Source organism: Nilaparvata lugens, chromosome 8 (assembly GCF_014356525.2).
Source record: "Nilaparvata lugens isolate BPH chromosome 8, ASM1435652v1, whole genome shotgun sequence".
Classification (NCBI taxonomy): Eukaryota; Metazoa; Arthropoda; class Insecta; order Hemiptera; family Delphacidae; genus Nilaparvata; species Nilaparvata lugens.
The window spans coordinates 40,243,277-40,262,697 of NC_052511.1; the positions used below are offsets into that span (position 1 = coordinate 40,243,277).

Sequence of the window (19,421 nt, forward strand, 5' to 3'; positions counted from 1 at the left end):
TACATACGGAACCGAAGCAACTATAGCTACTAATGAACGATTCTAGCATCTGACTGACTGTGTTTAAACCCAATTAGGTTTACGTGCAACTGGCTCTTATTCTCTATTTGTTTCAATAATAATTTATTGTTTTTTCACGTGTCTCCTTGTAATATTTTGTCTTGAAATTTGAATAAATTTTTAGAGAAGTTCTGAAGGTGAATAAATTGACTTGGTACCATCCATGATGTAAATAGTTTATTCCAAGCACTCATCGCAATGAAGATTATACAATAAAATATTATATCATTGAAATAAATAAATACTCAACAGAATTTAAATGAGATTACTCAGTAGGGATCTTGTTCAATATCTGGGTAAGTTAGTACCATCTTATTTAAAATACTCCTTTTTTACAAAATTTGAGTGTTAGCTCTCAACAACCCATCCTTAGGGCATTTTGAATACATACATTACATATTGTAGTATGATTTATACTACAGTATTGTAGTATTTCGTTCACAGAACGAAATGATTGAGTTTCACCAATTTTGTGAACTTTAATGATTCTAAATCCTCTTTCATCCAGTAAAGCCGTAAAACAACTATTTTCAGAATAACTTGGAGGTCCCAGTCGTATAAAAGATATCAGAGGTATAACAGTCGTAAGGCCCATTGATGGCAAAAATATATCAGACGAGGCCCTTCCTTCTGTAAATGTCTCCCACAATGAAGAGACATACAAATATTCTTTTTCACAAATTGAAATTTACTTTTTTTTCGATTTCACGTGAGATCTAGAAAATTGAAGTAAACTTTTACCTATATATTAGATTCAAGAGTATCTGAGGTCTAAGGGTGTGATCACATTGAATATATGCAAGTGCACGTCAGGTCATGCATGAGTCATTCATCTGGAAAGTGCCATTGAAACACGTTATGACTTGCATGTAGCTGCTCACACTGAACACAACCTGGAAGTTTAAGCGTTCAGTGTGTGTTCCTATTGCTATTTCCAGATTTTGTTTCTCGTCTGCACGCATGGTCATGCATAACCAAGCTTGCACTTGCACATATACGCATTCAATGTGATCATATCTTAATTTATATTCCAAGCGCATATAAGGTATTTAAAATTTCCCATTTCAAGGTTTAGTTTGAACTTTTAAACTTTTATAACACACCCTAACTCGCTTTGTATTTCACTTATTAGATCTATACCCATCCAATGTGATCATGCCCTCAGTTTATATACCGGGTGTCCCAGAATAACGGGAACATTTGAAAACGCCATAAAACATTAGTGGGAAGGGCAAAAATGATTTTATTCAAACTAATGTAAAGTTCAAGACTTGCCATTTGAGAATTATGAAACACATCTATCACTTTTTGACAATTACTTCTTCCTCCTGCACAAATACACTCTTGAAATCTGTTTTGTGATTCCTGATCGATTGCTGCAACATTTCAGCTGGGATATTGTTAATTTCATTTTGAATTGTCTGCTATGATTCAACCACAGCTTTTGGTCAATTTGTGAAAACGTTTGATTTGAGATAGCTTCACAAACAGAAAAACGCAGGTGGACAGATCATGGGACCAGGAAACACAGATGCTGCAGCGATCAATGAGGAATCTTCAACACAGATTTCAAGAGTGAATTCGTTCAGGAGGAAGCCATCTTAAAGAAGTAATTGTCAAAAAGTGATGATGTTATTAATAATTCTCAAATGGCAGTCTTGAACTTCACATTAGTTTGAATAGAATCATTTTTGCCCTTCTCACTAATGTTTTATGGCGTTTTTAAAAGTTCCCGTTATTCTGTGTCACTCTGTATTTCAAGCGAATATAAGGTATTTAAAATTTTCCATTTCAAGTTTTAATTTGAACTTTTATCGTATACCCTAACTCGCTCTCTATCTCACTTATTAGAGCCACCAATATACTGTATGTATATAGTAGTATTCGCGAAATGTCCATCTCACTGTATATTATTTTGATCCACCTACCTATCTTGAAATGTCCATCTCACTGTATATTATTTAGGTTCACCTACCTATCTTTACAGTAGATTTCGATTGAAATGTCCATCTCACTGTATATTATTTAGGTTCACCTACCAATCATTACAATAGATTCCGATTGAAATGTCCATATCACAGTGAATCCTCACTGGCTCGACATCGTTTTATATCGAACTACGTTTCACAGAAAGAAGTTGTTGAGTCTGATCAGTCTCCTAAACTGTTGATAGAACACTTGTCAGTTGTTCTCGAAGACGAGTGGCTGGTAGGATGACCCCGACCCGGAGTGAGGTGGAGGCCGTGGCTTGGGTTTGGGTTTGTAGGAGTTGTGATGGGAACCGCCGTTGGGCATTTCGCAGGTAGTTCCTCGGACGAGGTCGTCGACTCGACCCACCGTGATGCGGAAGTTGGTCTCGTTAGGGTTCATGATGTTAGTGAAGTAGTTCTGGAATCGGCTCGTTGTCACCCAAACTTTGTTCTTGTGCACTTTCAGGCCCGAGGCGAACTGGAGTCGCTCGTCGTCCTGTCAAAGTTCAACAGAAATCATTAGTGTAAATCATTTCAGTAAATTTCCAATTAACATTTGAAAAATGGATTTGATAACTTATTATTTCCATAAGTAGCCTAAGTAGAGGAAAATTTTCAGTACTTAAAGTTGTGAAACTGCTTTCACAGAGCCTTTTCAGTGTGGATTCGATCTCCAATGAGGCCTGCTATTGGGTTTTTCTTTGAAAAGAAGTATTTTTTGCCGTTTCCTTAATTTTCATCAACTCTGTGTATAATAATAAGAAATAATGTGTCCAAATAAATTGTGATTGAATTAGAGGGAAGTATCAATCTATTTGCATTATACATGCATATGATGTGACTCTAGTAATAGTCCAGTCAATATAGACATAAAAAGGGGGTGTGCTTGCAATTTTTATTGTGGTTCTGATTTCTTTATGTATTATTTGGATAGATAAGAAAAGTCCAGAACCAATTTTTCCATGGAACATTTTCCTTTTACTAGATACAGAGTGGCCCAAAAACATCGTATTTTCGGTTCATTTTCCAGTTTTCAGCTATTTCCGCCAAATCCTGTAATCGGACAGAAAAATTCACTCACTCTTGCCTTTTTTGAGATTATGGAATACTCAATAGAATAAGATCATTCGGAACTCTCTATCTTCAATGAGCACTGAGTTACAATTTTTTTAAATAAGTAAAATTTTAAGAATAAATCAAGTTTGGTTTTTGATCAACAGTATCTGCCGATTGTTACCATTTAAATGTATAATTGAAAATCCGTCTGGGCGTAATCTTGTGCTCTACAATCTGAGACCAGGTGGAACGCTCTATCTCATATAGATTTCCAGGTAAACCTGACAACAATGCTCCTTGTATTTTGAAAAAACACTTGATTTTAAGCTTCAATCATCATCATTAACTCCATTGTCATCACATTGAGATTTCGCTCAATGACATGAGATCATGTTCTATGGGAATCACCCGTTGGATGCACTTTATTTAGTGGAAAGGCGCGCATAAAGGACGAACACCTCAAGGATCAAAATTCCAAACACTCATAGCTTTTAACACAATAATCGGATCTCATCGTACTACGTGCATCTCATTCTTCTCGGCTCGTCAAAATCATGCATCATAAGTTGAATTCAGTGGAAAAAATTCATCCTTTCGCTACCTTAACCAGTATTTCAATACACAAAAAATGACGAATTTGACTTATGATGCATGATTTTGAACCGCCTTGACGAGCCGAGAAGAATGAGCTGTAGTACGATCAGATCCGATTATTGCGTCAAAATCAAATCAAAAATCAAATTTATTTATTTACCAATTCACTCGAAGTTCACAAAATAACACTTATCAACTAATATACATTATTAGTGTGGCTGGAAAAAGAAGCCTTGAGCTCCAGCCACGAGTTCGAAAATATTCTTTAAATTATTTGTACATTTGCCGTGATAATATTCTAAAATACAAATTAAAAGATAGTAAACCAAAAATATGTATAAATAAAAACAAAAATCAATTCTTGAATCAAAAATCAACAATCAACAAGCCCAACAATAGAAATAGGTAGGCTAATATAGAAATTATAATAATAATACAAAAAATCTTTTTTCAGGTAATCAAAAAAAAAAACAAAAAAAAACAAAGTTTAAATTGAGCGTGTTAAAAACAAGTTATAATTATAGTATTTAGTTTTCGATTTTAAAAAAGTAATTCTCTTTTACCCAGGATCTTATTTTATTTAATTATTACTTGTAATTTTATCCCTAATGAAATCGTCTGGTATTCTATTTATTAGCTTATCGCTCTGGAACTTGAATTGATGATTGCTGGTTGTCAATGCAGTGAAATTTATACTGTAAGCACTTACACTTGCTTGTCTTAAATTGTAAGTGACATTGCGTTGAGTAAATAGATGTGTATTTTTATTTATGAATATAATAAGTTTGTTATGTACGTTTGGCGAAGCGTTGGTAAGTTTATCTCATCAAATATTAGTCTGCTAGGATAGCGTCTTGGTCTTCCTAGCGCAGCCCTGATGATATGCTTTTGAATAGTGTCACGTTATTCTTTATATTTAAATAACGATTAGCCTCCTGCTTGGCATCAGTCGGTAAAGCATGAGATTTGATATAATTAGGTCGTGGTTTTCTAATAGTATTCAGTCTTAAAAAAATCTTGATAGGCCTAGATATGGCTTCTCCAATAACTCTTGTAATTCAATAAATAATAAATATATATATATAATGATACTTATACTATAGTGTTGAGGAATAAAAAATAAATTGCACACCATGAAAGCTTCATACATATATTACACAAATAATGCAAAGATCAATCGAGGCAAAAAATATAAATAGAGCGATAAAAAATATAATATAAAAAATAGAACAATAATTTTATATCAGCAAAATATCACAGGCTAACTTTATATTCTAGTTTTATGGCACGAATCATTACCATGTGCCTTTATCTTAAAATCATATGCATTCTTTTGCATGTAGCTGCGACATGCACTTGCTAATACTTGTCGACTTGGATAATTCAATCAAAAAATATGTGCTCTAAGGTCAGCTTGATAAATTAGCCACTAATAATCCAAATATATATATATATTAAAATCTCTAGTATTTAGTAGATTTATTTGTATCGAATATATATTTTCATCTCAGGGTGCAAGATTCGGCACCTGACGGAATAGGTAGAGCCATTCATCTAGTGAATTAGAACTATAATAAATTATCGCAAATTGTATTGCAAAAAATTAAATATTATATGCATATGTTTTAATAGCCTAGATTTCGTACTTCTTTGATTAAATAGAAATTTCTAAAAATATTGATCTATATATTTTTCTTTCAATTAAATACCTTTAATACTAATTTTTACTTGCGCAAGTATTACTCTTATTAATTTCTCAATTTATAATAACCCTTTCGGCGAGCTAGCTTTGATCATCAGATTAATTCGAAGCACTAGGGCGCCCATCACTAAATTCAAATTTAATCACTCACGTGTCGAAAATCTTCTTGTAAGCCGCCGATGTCGATCCAACTCCATGTGGTCCGGGAATATGGTAGCCGGAATCGTCTCCTCCAAGGGGTTATAAATTTAATTAAAATGAAAAATGACTTCTGCTTCACAATAGCATCACGAAGTCTTTTAAGAAATTTAATAATTTACTTTAACTTTAACTTTTACAAAATCATTAGTAAGGTACTACGCTCTAAAATATTTGGGGTCCTCTTATGGTGGCATTGGCTGGCGAGTGCTGGTTCTTCCTTTTCAAGTTTTACAGATCCTCTTTCCGACTTTCAAATTAGCATAAAATTTAAATATCTTAATCCTCCGCCATTAAGTTCAAATAGATCTTACAAAAAATACCAAAATATTGCTTAGATTATATGATTAATAATTCTTTGCATTCGAGCCATATCGATAACATAGATTACACAAATTTTTAACACAAATCTAGTACATTTATATAAATATATAAATATTTTTGAATTGGCCTACAGTTGCCGCCTATTAACTGCCGTTTTACTATTGGTGCATGCAAATTTTATTCGGTATTCATGCGCCTGGTAACTCTTATTTCCTGAATACATTAAATTATTTTTATTTGGTTTTTTATTTATGCTCTTTGCATGCTAGTTAATATTCTATACATTAATATTAATTCCATGCTACCTAATAATTAGCCACGTGGACAGGTGTTTTTTCACATTGCACACCATCCGATTGCAATAAAGCTCTGCCAAGGGGTTTTGGTCAGATTCTACGTTCTTCGGTTTGATCGATCTCTAGGTCACCGATCCGTGAATACATCTACATAACCTCAATCTTCAAATATTTTATATAATAATCTATTTATGAGCAATAAACTTCCTTCAAATCCTTTTTAGGTTCTTGTACCATTTAGCCAGAACAAGCTGATGCTATCTAATCTTGGTTATTATCTGCTTGGCGATATTAGCCAATTACTTTATTTTTAGACCTATTACTATTTATGTTAGGGCTTTTTATCTACCCAGATTTAATATGTTACACGCGCCCCTGGGTTTGAATTCAAAATATTTGAGAATCACAATGTTTTTAATGAAAACCCACCCTTCAATACATCGATATACACTATACTTTATTTATAAATTATACTCTCCTACTTCTATCACAGTTTGCAGACATATTTGCTGCATCTCCTTTATACCTTTATCAAATACAATAACAAATTCTCCTCCTCAGCACACATAAAATATCATAAATATAAACTTCTAAACGTACTCCTCCTGACAACACTTAAAACATAGTAATTTTTAAATTCGCCGCTTGCAGGGCCGCCAACTAACTACACACATTTCATAATTCTCATAAATGATTCCTTTTAGACAATAATTTCGATTCATAAACTTCTGGGCTTATATCTTATAGTATTTCTTAGGTCTTAATATAAATAATTTTCTATACATCAGGTACAATACTTTCTTTTGCTAATGGTTCTTTGGTTTTGGTAGCTGGTATTCACTTTAAGTCTTTTTCAGGTAACAAACGTGGCATAATTAAAAGTAATAAATATAAAAACATATAAATAAATATATCGACATTAATAAATATAATAAATAACAATAATAAATAACTCTTTGGGTACAGTACTTCTTTTTATAAACATATGTTCAACAGACATTACATTATTTGATTTGGGTGGCTTTGGTCAGCTGGTCGCTGTTCTACAATTCATAGTGCTACATGTTACATCAGAATTTGCTATCGACTTTCATAACTAACCTAACTGCTCAATTTTTTCTCTTAAAAAGGTAATTAACAAATTTTAATTTTATTATCCCCGCTTGTGTCCTTTTTTATCTGATGTATATAATTTAATTACATATTTAAAAATTGTTCTTTTCCTTATTGCAGGCTTCTAACGGCTGGAAGGAATTAAAACATTGGATTGTTGCCACGAGGTCCTATACCAATATTAAATTTATTAAGGAAGGTTAGTAATCGGTTTGATAATAATGTTTTCCTTGATTTTCTTATCATATTTATTTCAAATTCGACGATATTGCATGTAAAAATCCCCGTGGTTTACTTGCATCTTCTTGCATTCTGTTTGTAGATGTTGTAGGCTGGCTAGGTTATCTGCTGTTGATTTGTGAGGCTGTCCTATTGATAATTTTTTCATCATAAATTTGAAACCCTGGTATCTGGTATATCCTTTTAATCCATTCTTTTTCCCATCATCCTGTAATTTTAATTCACCTTTCCTCTTATTTTCATCTAATATTCTTGATTTCGGCTCATTATAACTCATTAGGCTTACAACAATAAACATTTTTATACTATTAAATTTCCAATCATCAATAGTAGTTTCATTTTATCAATAATAATACAATATTTTCCATTCTATCCACAACACGGTCTTTTATTAATATCACAGCCATTATAACAAACAATTTCACCATACAAGATTTCCAACAGTCAACAAATTCCTTCAACACTAACATGGTCTTAATTATAACATCACTTTTCAATATCATCACAGCCATGGTAATCCACACAATACAATAAATCAAAACACTAATTAGTTCTTTAATAATATAATCTTTCCACATATAATAGCCCAGTACTCCCATTTTATTAATATAATTCCTTGTTTTTTTCACTCTTATTAACCACTTCCCATTCTTCATTAGTCTATCTTCCATTTCCTTGTTGCCCATGCACGAATCCATAGTATTCCTATCAGTTCCATTCTTATTCCAACATGAATCCATAATAGTTTCGTAAGCAGCTCCGGTTTTGTTCCAATTATTTGATTCCTTTTTTCGGTCACATCGCTGATTGGCTCTCTTGAAGCGTATGTGCCGCGGATGCATGACTTCGGTCCCTTCCTCCTGGTGACGATCCGGTGTCCTCCTTGGCCTCTTGAAGCGTGCATGCGGCCTCCATCGGCGCGCGCGGTTCCTCCGTTTCTTCCGCCTCCGGGCCTTGCGATGCATCTTCTTCTTCTCCCGTATGCCGTCCTCTCCGTCCTGATGTCGGCCGTCCCGGTGTCCTCGGGCGCTTCCGTCTCCGGGCCTTGCGATGGGCGCTCCTCTTGTCCTGGATGCCGTCCTCTCGTTCTTCCATGGGGTCCTTGGTTTGCCGTGTGGTGATATGATGCGCGGGTGTAGGCTCTGTGTGCGGATGCATGGTGGTGGTCGAAACAGGTAGTATGGTGGCGGTCAAAACAGGTAGTATAGTGGCGGTCTCTGGATATGCGGGCTGCTCTTCCTGCGGTGATGGATCGTCGGCGGGGAACAGGATGCTCAGTAGGGATTGATGCTTACAGCTGGTTTTTGGTGGTGGTTTATCTTGTATTAAACATCTGTTTTTCTAATATTTTCGGTTCTTCTAATAATGTTTTCGGTAAATCACTTCTGAATGTGGTGTATGACGTTGAAATATCCTGCTTTTCTTGGTTTGTTTCATTTGAGCTTGTGCTTGTTATATCGGGGGTATCATATAGTCCTGGTTTATTAGCTGTAGTTTTCTGTATATCTGGTGGCGGGTTGTTGGGTGTTGGGTTCTGTGTTTTTTGGTGATTCAATCCTATTGCATGTGCTAATGTATAATTTGTGCTTACTTGTTGAGGTGGCGGTTTATAATTTCTGTTGTAATTGTTCTGAGTGTGATTATTATTTGAGTTTAATCGATCACGGCCATCATAGTGATTCTTACGATTGCTCTGCTGGGCATAGTGGTTGGTTGTGCGATTTTGAAATTTTTCATTATTCCAGTTACCATTTTGCCTGTGCTCATAGCGGCGTTCAAATTGAGGAGCAGATCGGTAGCGATCATATGATACCGGTTCATAATTTTGGCTGTTATGCTGATTAAATTTTGAATTATGTTGATTTGGTGCGTATCTCTGGTCTGAGCGGTGGTTTGATATTGCCATTGCAGACTGTATGCCATATAAATGATTTATCAGCTGCTTACAATCAGTAATGGGTTGTGTGGCGAGTGCCATTCTAACTTGATACGGTAGCTTCTTTAAAATAATACTTGCTAATGCCGATTCATTAATGGGCTCGCTCAATTGAGAATTTTTAAACTGTAGGGCAGTGACGAAAGTGGTACATGCACCGTCTAAGTTAGGGTTGAAATCGCATGATATAATGTCCGCTAGCACGTCCAACTGTTTACTTCTGCTCCAATACTGTTCCAGGAAGACAGCGACAAACTCATCCAATGATGTAAATTCATGGGCTCTACTCCGAAAGAACATCAGGGGTTCGCCAATCAATAAATTAGTCAAACGGAGACGCCAAAAATTCCAAGAGGTAGGTGCAAGAGTTTGTACTAATTTTATCTGATCAATGAATGGTTGAGGTTGCAAATGGCGATCAGTATTATCAAATTTTCCTAGTCCTTGTAATATACTATGTACGTTGAGGTTGTCTGTTTGAATCCCTTGAGGTTGTTGTTGAATATGATTTTCCAATGCTATTATTTTTTCCTGTGTTATCTGCCATTGACTATTATGTGTAATTTTATTTGCGTTTATTTCTTGATTTAATTGAGTCAGAGTGGATTTTTGAATTAGTAGAGTTCCGTTTAAAGCTTTACAGGTTTCTGTATTTTGGTTGATGCTACCTTGCAGTTGGTTCATTTTTGTGGACATATTAATCTGTTTGTTTTGTATTTCTTTAATATTGTTAATATTTTTGTCAACTGTAGTTGTTAAGTTTTGATTGGCAACGGTAATTTGTTTGTGGATTTCTTGGTGGCAATCGGCCTTAATGTTATTGGTTATATCCTGAATGGGTGTAGTGATTTGTATGGTTAGGTTATCTATCCTTTCATTGAGTTCACATGTAACCGTATCCAACCTTTCCGATAATCCTGCCGTAACTTTATCCTGACTTTCTTTTTGTAGGGTTATCATTGCTTTTAACTCTTCCCTATGACTCTCTACTTTAGTTTCAATATTATCCAACCGTTGTTCTACTGATTTTATAGCGCCTGTGGTCTCTTTCATACCCTGTTCCACTGTTTGTTTATTTTCCTCTTTTACTGTAGCAATCTCTTTTTTAATCTCCTGCATCATACTATCCATTGTTTTTTGTAACATAATGTTGAAAGTGCTACTAGTTTGTTCCATTATTACCTTTTGAAGCGGATCTAATTCTGTGATTGAAAATATACTTTGTTTACTCAGGTGTGACTCGGCCTCCGGCGATGCGGGTTCTGCAGGTTGCTCCTCGCCCCCTTCAAAGTTGATCTCTACTATCCGTTGATTCAATGGTGTGTCAGCGGCGTCGATTCGAGTGGAGGATAGAGGTTGCAGACCTGGTGGATCGAAGACTATCGACCCGACGCTTCCTGGTTCCCTTTCTCGTGGCGTATTTGCATCTACCGTGGTGGGGTTGATGTGCTCGGAGTCGACAAAGTGGGATCTGTGCAACCGCCGTACATATATGAAACTTCAGAGTTTGCGGGAGTGTGATTCATTATGTCAAATATGATAAATGCTAATTAAACAGTGATAAAAATGATAAGCGAGAATGCTTAAAAAAAAAAAAAAGACACAAGCCGGGACTTACAGTGAACAGTGATGTGTAAAGTGTTTGGATACTCTTACAACAAGGTATTTATACTTAAGTTTTTTACAATGCTCTAGCGCCCCCAATGTTTTGTTGATTTATTCTTGGCTAGTTTACAGGCTGCGACTTATTTTCCAACCGGCTTAAACACCTAATATATTTTTGACTAGAAAGTAATAGCAGTTTAGGCTTATAAAATATAATCTCTCTCTATAAACATGTAATTTTTCACAGTACTAATAATATAAAATTTTCTTTAAAACATATAATTTCTCTCTATTTAAAGCTCTTGTTTCCCCAAAAAGTAATACAAATTTTCCTTCGCCAGTTTTCCTCACAACTCGTATAAGTTATCTATAATTTTCAATATGGTTATTGACCTAATTTCAAATAATTATTCAATGAGCTTGGCTCTCATCATCAGTCCCACGTTGGTACGACATGTCTTTGTGTCACGTTATTCTTTATATTAAATAACGATTAGCCTCCTGCTTGGCATCAGTCGGTAAAGCATGAGATTTGATATAATTAGGTCGTGGTTTTCTAATAGTATTCAGTCTTAAAAAATCTTGATAGGCCTAGATATGGGCTTCTCCAATAACTCTTGTAATTCAATAAATAATAAATATATATATAAATGATACTTATACTATAGTGTTGAGGAATAAAAAATAAATTGCACACCATGAACGTTCATACATATATTACACAAATAATGCAAAGATCAATCGAGGCAAAAAATATATATAGAGCGATAAAAAATATAATATAAAAAATAGAACAATAATTTTATATCAGCAAAATATCACAGGCTAACTTTATATTCTAGATTTATGGCACGAATCATTACCATGTGCCTTTATCTTAAAATCATATGCATTCTTTTGCATGTAGCTGCGACATGCACTTGCTAATACTTGTCGACTTGGATAATTCAATCAAAAATATGTGCTCTAAGATCAGCTTGATAAATTAGCCACTAATAATCCAAATATATATATATTAAAATCTCTAGTATTTAGTAGATTTATTTGTATCGAATATATATTTTTATCTCAGGGTGCAAGATTCGGCACCTGACGGAATAGGTAGAGCCATTCATCTAGTGAATTAGAACTATAATAAATTATCGCAAATTGTATTGCAAAAAAAATTAAATATTATATGCATATGTTTTAATAGCCTAGATTTCGTACTTCTTTGATTAAATAGAAATTTCTAAAATATTGATCTATATATTTTTCTTTCAATTAAATACCTTTAATACTAATTTTACTTGCGCAAGTATTACTCTTATTAATTTCTCAATTTATAATAACCCTTTCGGCGAGCTAGCTTTGATCATCAGATTAATTCGAAGCACTAGGGCGCCCATCACTAAATTCAAATTTAATCACTCACGTGTCGAAAATCTTCTTGTAAGCCGCCGATGTCGATCCAACTCCATGTGGTCCGGGAATATGGTAGCCGGAATCGTCTCCTCCAAGGGGTTATAAATTTAATTAAAATGAAAAATGACTTCTGCTTCACAATAGCATCACGAAGTCTTTTAAGAAATTTAATAATTTACTTTAACTTTAACTTTTACAAAATCATTAGTAAGGTAATACGCTCTAAAATATTTGGGGTCCTCTTATGGTGGCATTTGGCTGACGAGTGCTGGTTCTTCCTTTTCAAGTTTTACAGATCCTCTTTCCGACTTTCAAATTAGCATAAAATTTAAATATCTTAATCCTCCGCCATTAAGTTCAAATAGATCTTACAAAAAATACCAAAATATTGCTTAGATTATATGATTAATAATTTCTTTGCATTCGAGCCATATCGATAACATAGATTACACAAATTTTTAACACAAATCTAGTACATTTATATAAATATATATAAATATTTTTGAATTGGCCTACAGTTGCCGCCTATTAACTGCCGTTTTACTATTGGTGCATGCAAATTTTATTCGGTATTCATGCGCCTGGTAACTCTTATTTCCTGAATACATTAAATTATTTTTATTTGGTTTTTTATTTATGCTCTTTGCATGCTAGTTAATATTCTATACATTAATATTAATTCCATGCTACCTAATAATTAGCCACGTGGACAGGTGTTTTTTCACATTGCACACCATCCGATTGCAATAAAGCTCTGCCAAGGGGTTTTGGTCAGATTCTACGTTCTTCGGTTTGATCGATCTCTAGGTCACCGATCCGTGAATACATCTACATAACCTCAATCTTCAAATATTTTATATAATAATCTATTTATGAGCAATAAACTTCCTTCAAATCCTTTTTAGGTTCTTGTACCATTTAGCCAGAACAAGCTGATGCTATCTAATCTTGGTTATTATCTGCTTGGCGATATTAGCCAATTACTTTATTTTTAGACCTATTACTATTTCTGTTAGGGCTTTTTATCTTCAATAAGTACTGAGTTACAATTTTTTTAAATAAGTAAAATTTTAAGAATAAATCAAGTTTGGTTTTTGATCAACAGTATCTGCCGATTGTTACCATTTAAATGTATAATTGAAAATCCGTCTGGGCGTAATCTTGTGCTCTACAATCTGAGACCAGGTGGAACGCTCTATCTCATATAGATTTCCAGGTAAACCTGACAACAATGCTCCTTGTATTTTGAAAAAAAAACACTTGATTTTAAGCTTCAATCATCATCATTAACTCCATTGTCATCACATTGAGATTTCGCTCAATGACATGAGATCATGTTCTATGAGAATCACCCGTTGGATGCACATTACTTAGTGGAAAGGCGCGCATAAAGGACGAACACCTCAAGGATCAAAATTTCAAACACTCATAGATTTTAACACAATAATCGGATCTCATCGTACTACGTACATCTCATTCTTCTCGGCTCGTCAAAATCATGCAACATAAGTTGAATTCGGTGGAAAAAATTCATCCTTTCGCTACCTTAACCAGTATTTCAATACACAAAAAATGACGAATTTGACTTATGATGCATGATTTTGAACCGCCTTGACGAGCCGAGAAGAATGAGCTGTAGTACGATCAGATCCGATTATTGCGTCAAAAGCTATGAATGTTTATAGACAGAATATAAATTTGAAGTAGACTAAAAAACAATATTTTTGTGCTTCTAGTGGAGAAGATTGTTTTAATTTTCGGAACAAAATATTTCAAATTAATATTTTTTTTACAGTTTTGAGTGCTAAGTGGAAGGAATTTTGTTATCAATTCGGATCTTCACCTTTCTAAATTCAAAATTAATTGTTTCAAGTGTTTGTGTTCTGTTTCAATGTGGAAGTTAGTGGAGAATTGAAAAGTCGCACATCACCTTTATTTGGACAATTTATTTTATCAAATTGGGATGAAAAGAAGTTTTGTACTGTAGTCTGTTTTTTGTCTTTAAGTTGATTGTAAATAATGAATAAATAAATAGATTTTTAACTAGAACAATAACATAGAAGAAAACTTGAATAATCATAAAAATTGAAAATTTGAATAAAAATACTGCAGGTTTGGAGAAAGTTGAATATTTTCATATTTTTCCTGCGTACCTGTTCGACAATCTCGATGTTGGAGCTATCGTAGGGCAGACGGGAGTTCCAGCAGGCTAGCGCGTTCTCGGCGATGAGCGGGAAGAAGAGGATGCCGTCGTCCGTCATGTCTTCAGCCGCCGACTGCGACGTACGTGTGCCCTGCGAAATCTTGAACGAGCGCGGCGACAGGTTCACCTCGTTCGCGAACAGCGACTCGTTGCGCACCACGCACGTGTGCACCCACGACTCGTGCACGCTTGCCAGTGCGTGGAAGTAGAGCATGCGATTCTTGTTGATCAGTGGGCCTGCAATGAATCGGTGTGATGTATGATTCCTAATCATTATTTGTTGGATGCTTTGTTAAAATTTTAATAAATCAGTTTCGTGATATATTGATTATTTGGAGTGATCCGTTGTCTAGTGGATAGAGTGCCTGCGTAGCAGCATAGAGATCCCGGGTTCAAACCCTCTCAATACCAAACGTTTATTAACCAGATCACTCCCGTGTTATCGGATGGGCACGTTAAATTGTCGGTCCCGGCTGAAGTATGACAGTCGTAAGGCCCATTGACGGCTTAAATTATATATTCAGGCGGTGGGACCTTCCCGCAAGGGACTCCCCACCAAAAAAGCCATACGAATTTACTTTTTTTATTGATTATTTATAAATATATTGATTAATGATAAATATATTGATTGAGGATAAAATCATCATATTGATTGATCAAGAGTGGAGCTGGGACTCCAAATCCTCTATGCACATTTATCCATTTAAAACAATTCATTTGTCAGAACCTGCTTTGTCAAAAAATAACCGGTGTGATGAATAATTCAATTTTTGAATAGCCTCGCGCGTTATCCATCTTTTGTAGCAGTTGAAAAACAGAAATGTCGCTTGATGTTATTTCAGTTTATTTACCATTTTCAACCCGAAGTTGTATCGTTTTTCCAAATTGCGAAATAAACCTGGACTAGGACCGGTAACCTTTGTTCAGGAGCAAACCACATCTCAAAAATTGATCTATTATTTCGCGGTCACAGTATCTGACAGTGATTTATTTCACCATTCACTCAACTTACTGTGATTTTGTTTCAAAATGGAGTAAACTAATTGATGTCTGTAGAGATTTAGCTTGTAGCGTTATAATCAATAGTCAATAAATCAATAACCATATTTGCCGTTGGCTACTACAGAAAAGTTATGAAACATATAATTATTAATCTCATCTACATTGAGTTCAAAAATTTAAAACTAATAATTGTATGTGAGAACTATAAGTCTGTCGTATACAAATGCAATATGTTTAGTAAAAATGTAAATAAAACGCATTAGGTCAGAAATATTGCAATCAAAGGTTGTAGATTTAACAAAGCTGTCTGCTGTTATAGCCTTCAAGAAATTTGTGAATTAATAAATTAATCTTACGAATTAAATAAATCATTTCAATTTATTTGTTTACCACTTAGAAAATATGATTTCAGGAATGTGAACCTGGATAAGAATAATTTCAACGCAACCATTTCAAACTCTTACCCTTGCCTAGAACAATGCCTTTGACGATTTGACAACTTGAATAATTGAAAGCTCAGGAATAAAATATCGGATCAAAACACTTACCCAGAGTTATTCCAAAAATCCCATCCATCAGGTCGAACTGCACCCCGTTGATGTTGAACACTCCCTGCAGCGGATCTGGGTAGAAGTAGTTGCTTTCGATTTTCCACGACCTCTGTTCGTTGGCGTTGAAGACGACCAGTTTGAAGTCGGTGACATCTGCTATGTAGGCGAATGTATCTGCGCACTTTTGGCCGCGTGTGTCAATTTTAGTGGTGATGAACAGAGACTTTCTTTCGTACAGGTTCTTTGGAAAGATGTAGCGTCCTGGAATTGGAATACAAATTTGGTGAACATTATTGTAAACTGCCTGTAAACAGTCATTATTTAGACTAGGTGTAGATATTTACTATTATTTCATAATATTCATCTTATTTATTCCCATTAATAAGTCATGTCAGAAGTCCTGATGAAATTGATCTTGTGCAATCTGAAAACTCTGAGAACAGACCTGAGTTATCCAGGTCATTCAGTATTTATTACTACTTTATCGAAACACCCACCCATAGTTATTCCAAAATGCCATCCATCAGGTCAAATCACACCCCGTTGACGATGAACAACTCCATTCAGCGGATTTTCAGTAGATAGGTCTACAGGTTGAGAAGAACGTAGTGAATGGGATACTATGATTAGATTGATTCATCATATTCATTACAAGTCCAAATTTAATAGTTATATAGTCAATTATCTAATATTTACAAGAGAATACTTCTAATATTCACTCTAATGTTCACTTCAATAGTAATTTTTCAAATCTAATCAACTCAATCATTTTTCGTTTCTTCTAGTATTCACTTGAATACTACCCCAGCAACATAGCGAATTGGTCTGTGTATGACTATCTCTCCAGTCCTCTCTTGAATCTCAGTTAAATAACATATTCCCAAACCTGAATTGATATACTTATATATTTTCAAATATAAATGAATTGTAGTGAGTGATGAAAATATTCAAATAAAAATGTATTATCACCTAAAAGTTTATTGGTGTGCAGATCGAATGCCAGAATTTGAGGTGGACATACTCTTTTATTCTCAGCATGACTGTAGCCAGTGTCTGTCACCCATAAACGGTCGCATTCATCTACCTGCAAATAATAAGGGAATTATAGACAATTTCAAGTATATTAATCGAATATGTTCATACTACTAAAAAATACGAGTAAAAATGCATTTGTATGGCTGTTTATTGGTAGTGAGTCCCTTGCAGGACCCTCCTCGTCTGAATATATAATTACTTAAGCCTTTAATTATGGGCCCTACGACTGTCATACTTCAGCTGTGACCGACAGTTTAACGTGCCCATCCATGATATAGCACGGGAGTGACCTGGTCAAAAACGTTTGGTAGTGAGCGGGTTTGAACCCCGGATCTCTGAGCTGCTAGCCGCAAGCACTCTATCCACTGGACTCTTTGTAAATTATTTTTATTTTCTAAATTACGGTATTGTTATTTTGTAAAATTTTTGTAATTGTTTAATTAGGGAGCAATTTCTTGGGGTTTACCTGTACACTCCCACACTGGAATGTTTGAATAAATAAATAAATAGACCATGGATCACTCAATAAGATTTGAGTAATACAGCTGAAAGCAACACATACAACTCAATATTCTATTGTTGGCTATTTGGTTACTAAACTAAAGTAAAGTCACGTTTGACGGGTGTCCAATAAGCCAGCTCCTCTAAGCATCATTTATGAGTTTAGAATCTCTTTCTGGTAGTTTGTATTCCATCTAACTCTGTAGATCCTTACATCTCTCATGATCATTATGAATCTTCCTGTTACCCACGCACAAGCTTAAGGTTGATGTGAACATTACCCTCTATTGTATCTATCAATCACCTATTTCCCTAGCTACGTATCTCATAAACATTATCATTATCCCTGTCAGCCACGCACAACCTTGGGCTATTTTAAACATTACCTTCTTTGTATTTATTCCATAAACATTATTTATTCTATGAATCTATCACTCATTTTTCTATTTTCTTAGCGTTTAATTAAGCAACTGTATAATTAATATCTCCACAAAAACAAATCCAAGAAACTTACAGCAGTGCGGAATACAGAAATCATGCCGTTGCAATCTCCCTGCCTGTGCCAACTCCAGTCCGGATAAGGAGCTAGAAGTGGAGCATTGTTCCTCATTTTGGACGTGACCACTGACAAAGTGGCTGGAGTGCCATTCCTCAGGCGAGGGGTTGTCACGAACACCTTCTCTTGATTATGTGGTCCTGATCAAACATAAAATTTAATAATCATGATCTAATTAGTTTAGTAACTCATCAATATTTATATCTCACCTGTGGCTCGTCGATCTGAATTTTCTTTTCTGGTTCCTCGTTCCAGAACACTTAGAAATTACAATTCTCCTCTCAACAGAATTCAGAGAAGCTACAATAGTTTGTCCGGGCACCTAGATCTCTTTTGGTTCTCTCGCGCTAGATTCCGAAAAGCTCTATACAATGGTCTGGTCTGAGCATTGATATTGTGATCTGGTCTACATCGATCATTTTTTCATGTATGTGTGGGTGTGCATATGTTTTGGGACTTGGAACTCATTGATAAGTTATATTTTTGGTTACTTCATTCTTTTAATACTTGTGTTATTAGAATTTTATATTTTCCATTTTTGGACCTTTTATGAGTAGTATTTCGATGCTTTGTATTCATCTCATCTTTTCATATTATTTATTTTTTTTAAATTATTGTATTTTTCCATATTATCATTTTGTACCTTATTACCATATGTAATAGGATAAATATTACCATTTGTACCTTATTTCTTTTTATGATTTTTTATAAGTTTTCTATATATTATATTTTAAGATTTCGCATTTTCTTGTAAAGGAGACATGTTTGGGGAAACCCGTTGTCTCCATTGTAAATGAATAAATAAATAAATAATCTGTTCTAATTCATTAACACGTTCTCTGATTAGAGTAAGCTCGATTAGAGTTGCCTCCTTACCACACTTTGCTAACGATGTTTAATTGTAATTGGTAATATCCAATGCATATTTCAATGGAGCATTTAATTTTTTAAGAAAAATTGCAATTGACTCGGTATTGTTATATGGGGTAGAGTCATGAGCATGACAGAAGCTGCAACGAAAAGATCGGAGGCCTAGAAGGGTACAACCACACTGAAAGCGGAGCTGAGTGTGGCG

General features: G+C 34.7%; 1 protein-coding gene across 1 annotated transcript in view; it reads right to left on the bottom strand.

Annotated features, from left to right (window-relative positions):
- Positions 1 to 222: 222 nt before the first annotated feature.
- LOC111061594 (protein yellow) overlaps positions 223 to 19,421 on the bottom strand; it is a 41,003-nt gene continuing 21,804 nt past the window's right edge. The window contains exons 3-7 of the mRNA XM_039434757.1: positions 18,305 to 18,486; positions 17,224 to 17,338; positions 16,252 to 16,515; positions 14,652 to 14,938; positions 223 to 2,526 (exon numbers count right to left, since the gene is read on the bottom strand). Coding sequence (XP_039290691.1) covers positions 2,242 to 2,526; positions 14,652 to 14,938; positions 16,252 to 16,515; positions 17,224 to 17,338; positions 18,305 to 18,486 — 1,133 coding nt within the window. The 3' untranslated portion in view covers positions 223 to 2,241. The remainder of the gene's footprint in view (positions 2,527 to 14,651; positions 14,939 to 16,251; positions 16,516 to 17,223; positions 17,339 to 18,304; positions 18,487 to 19,421) is intronic.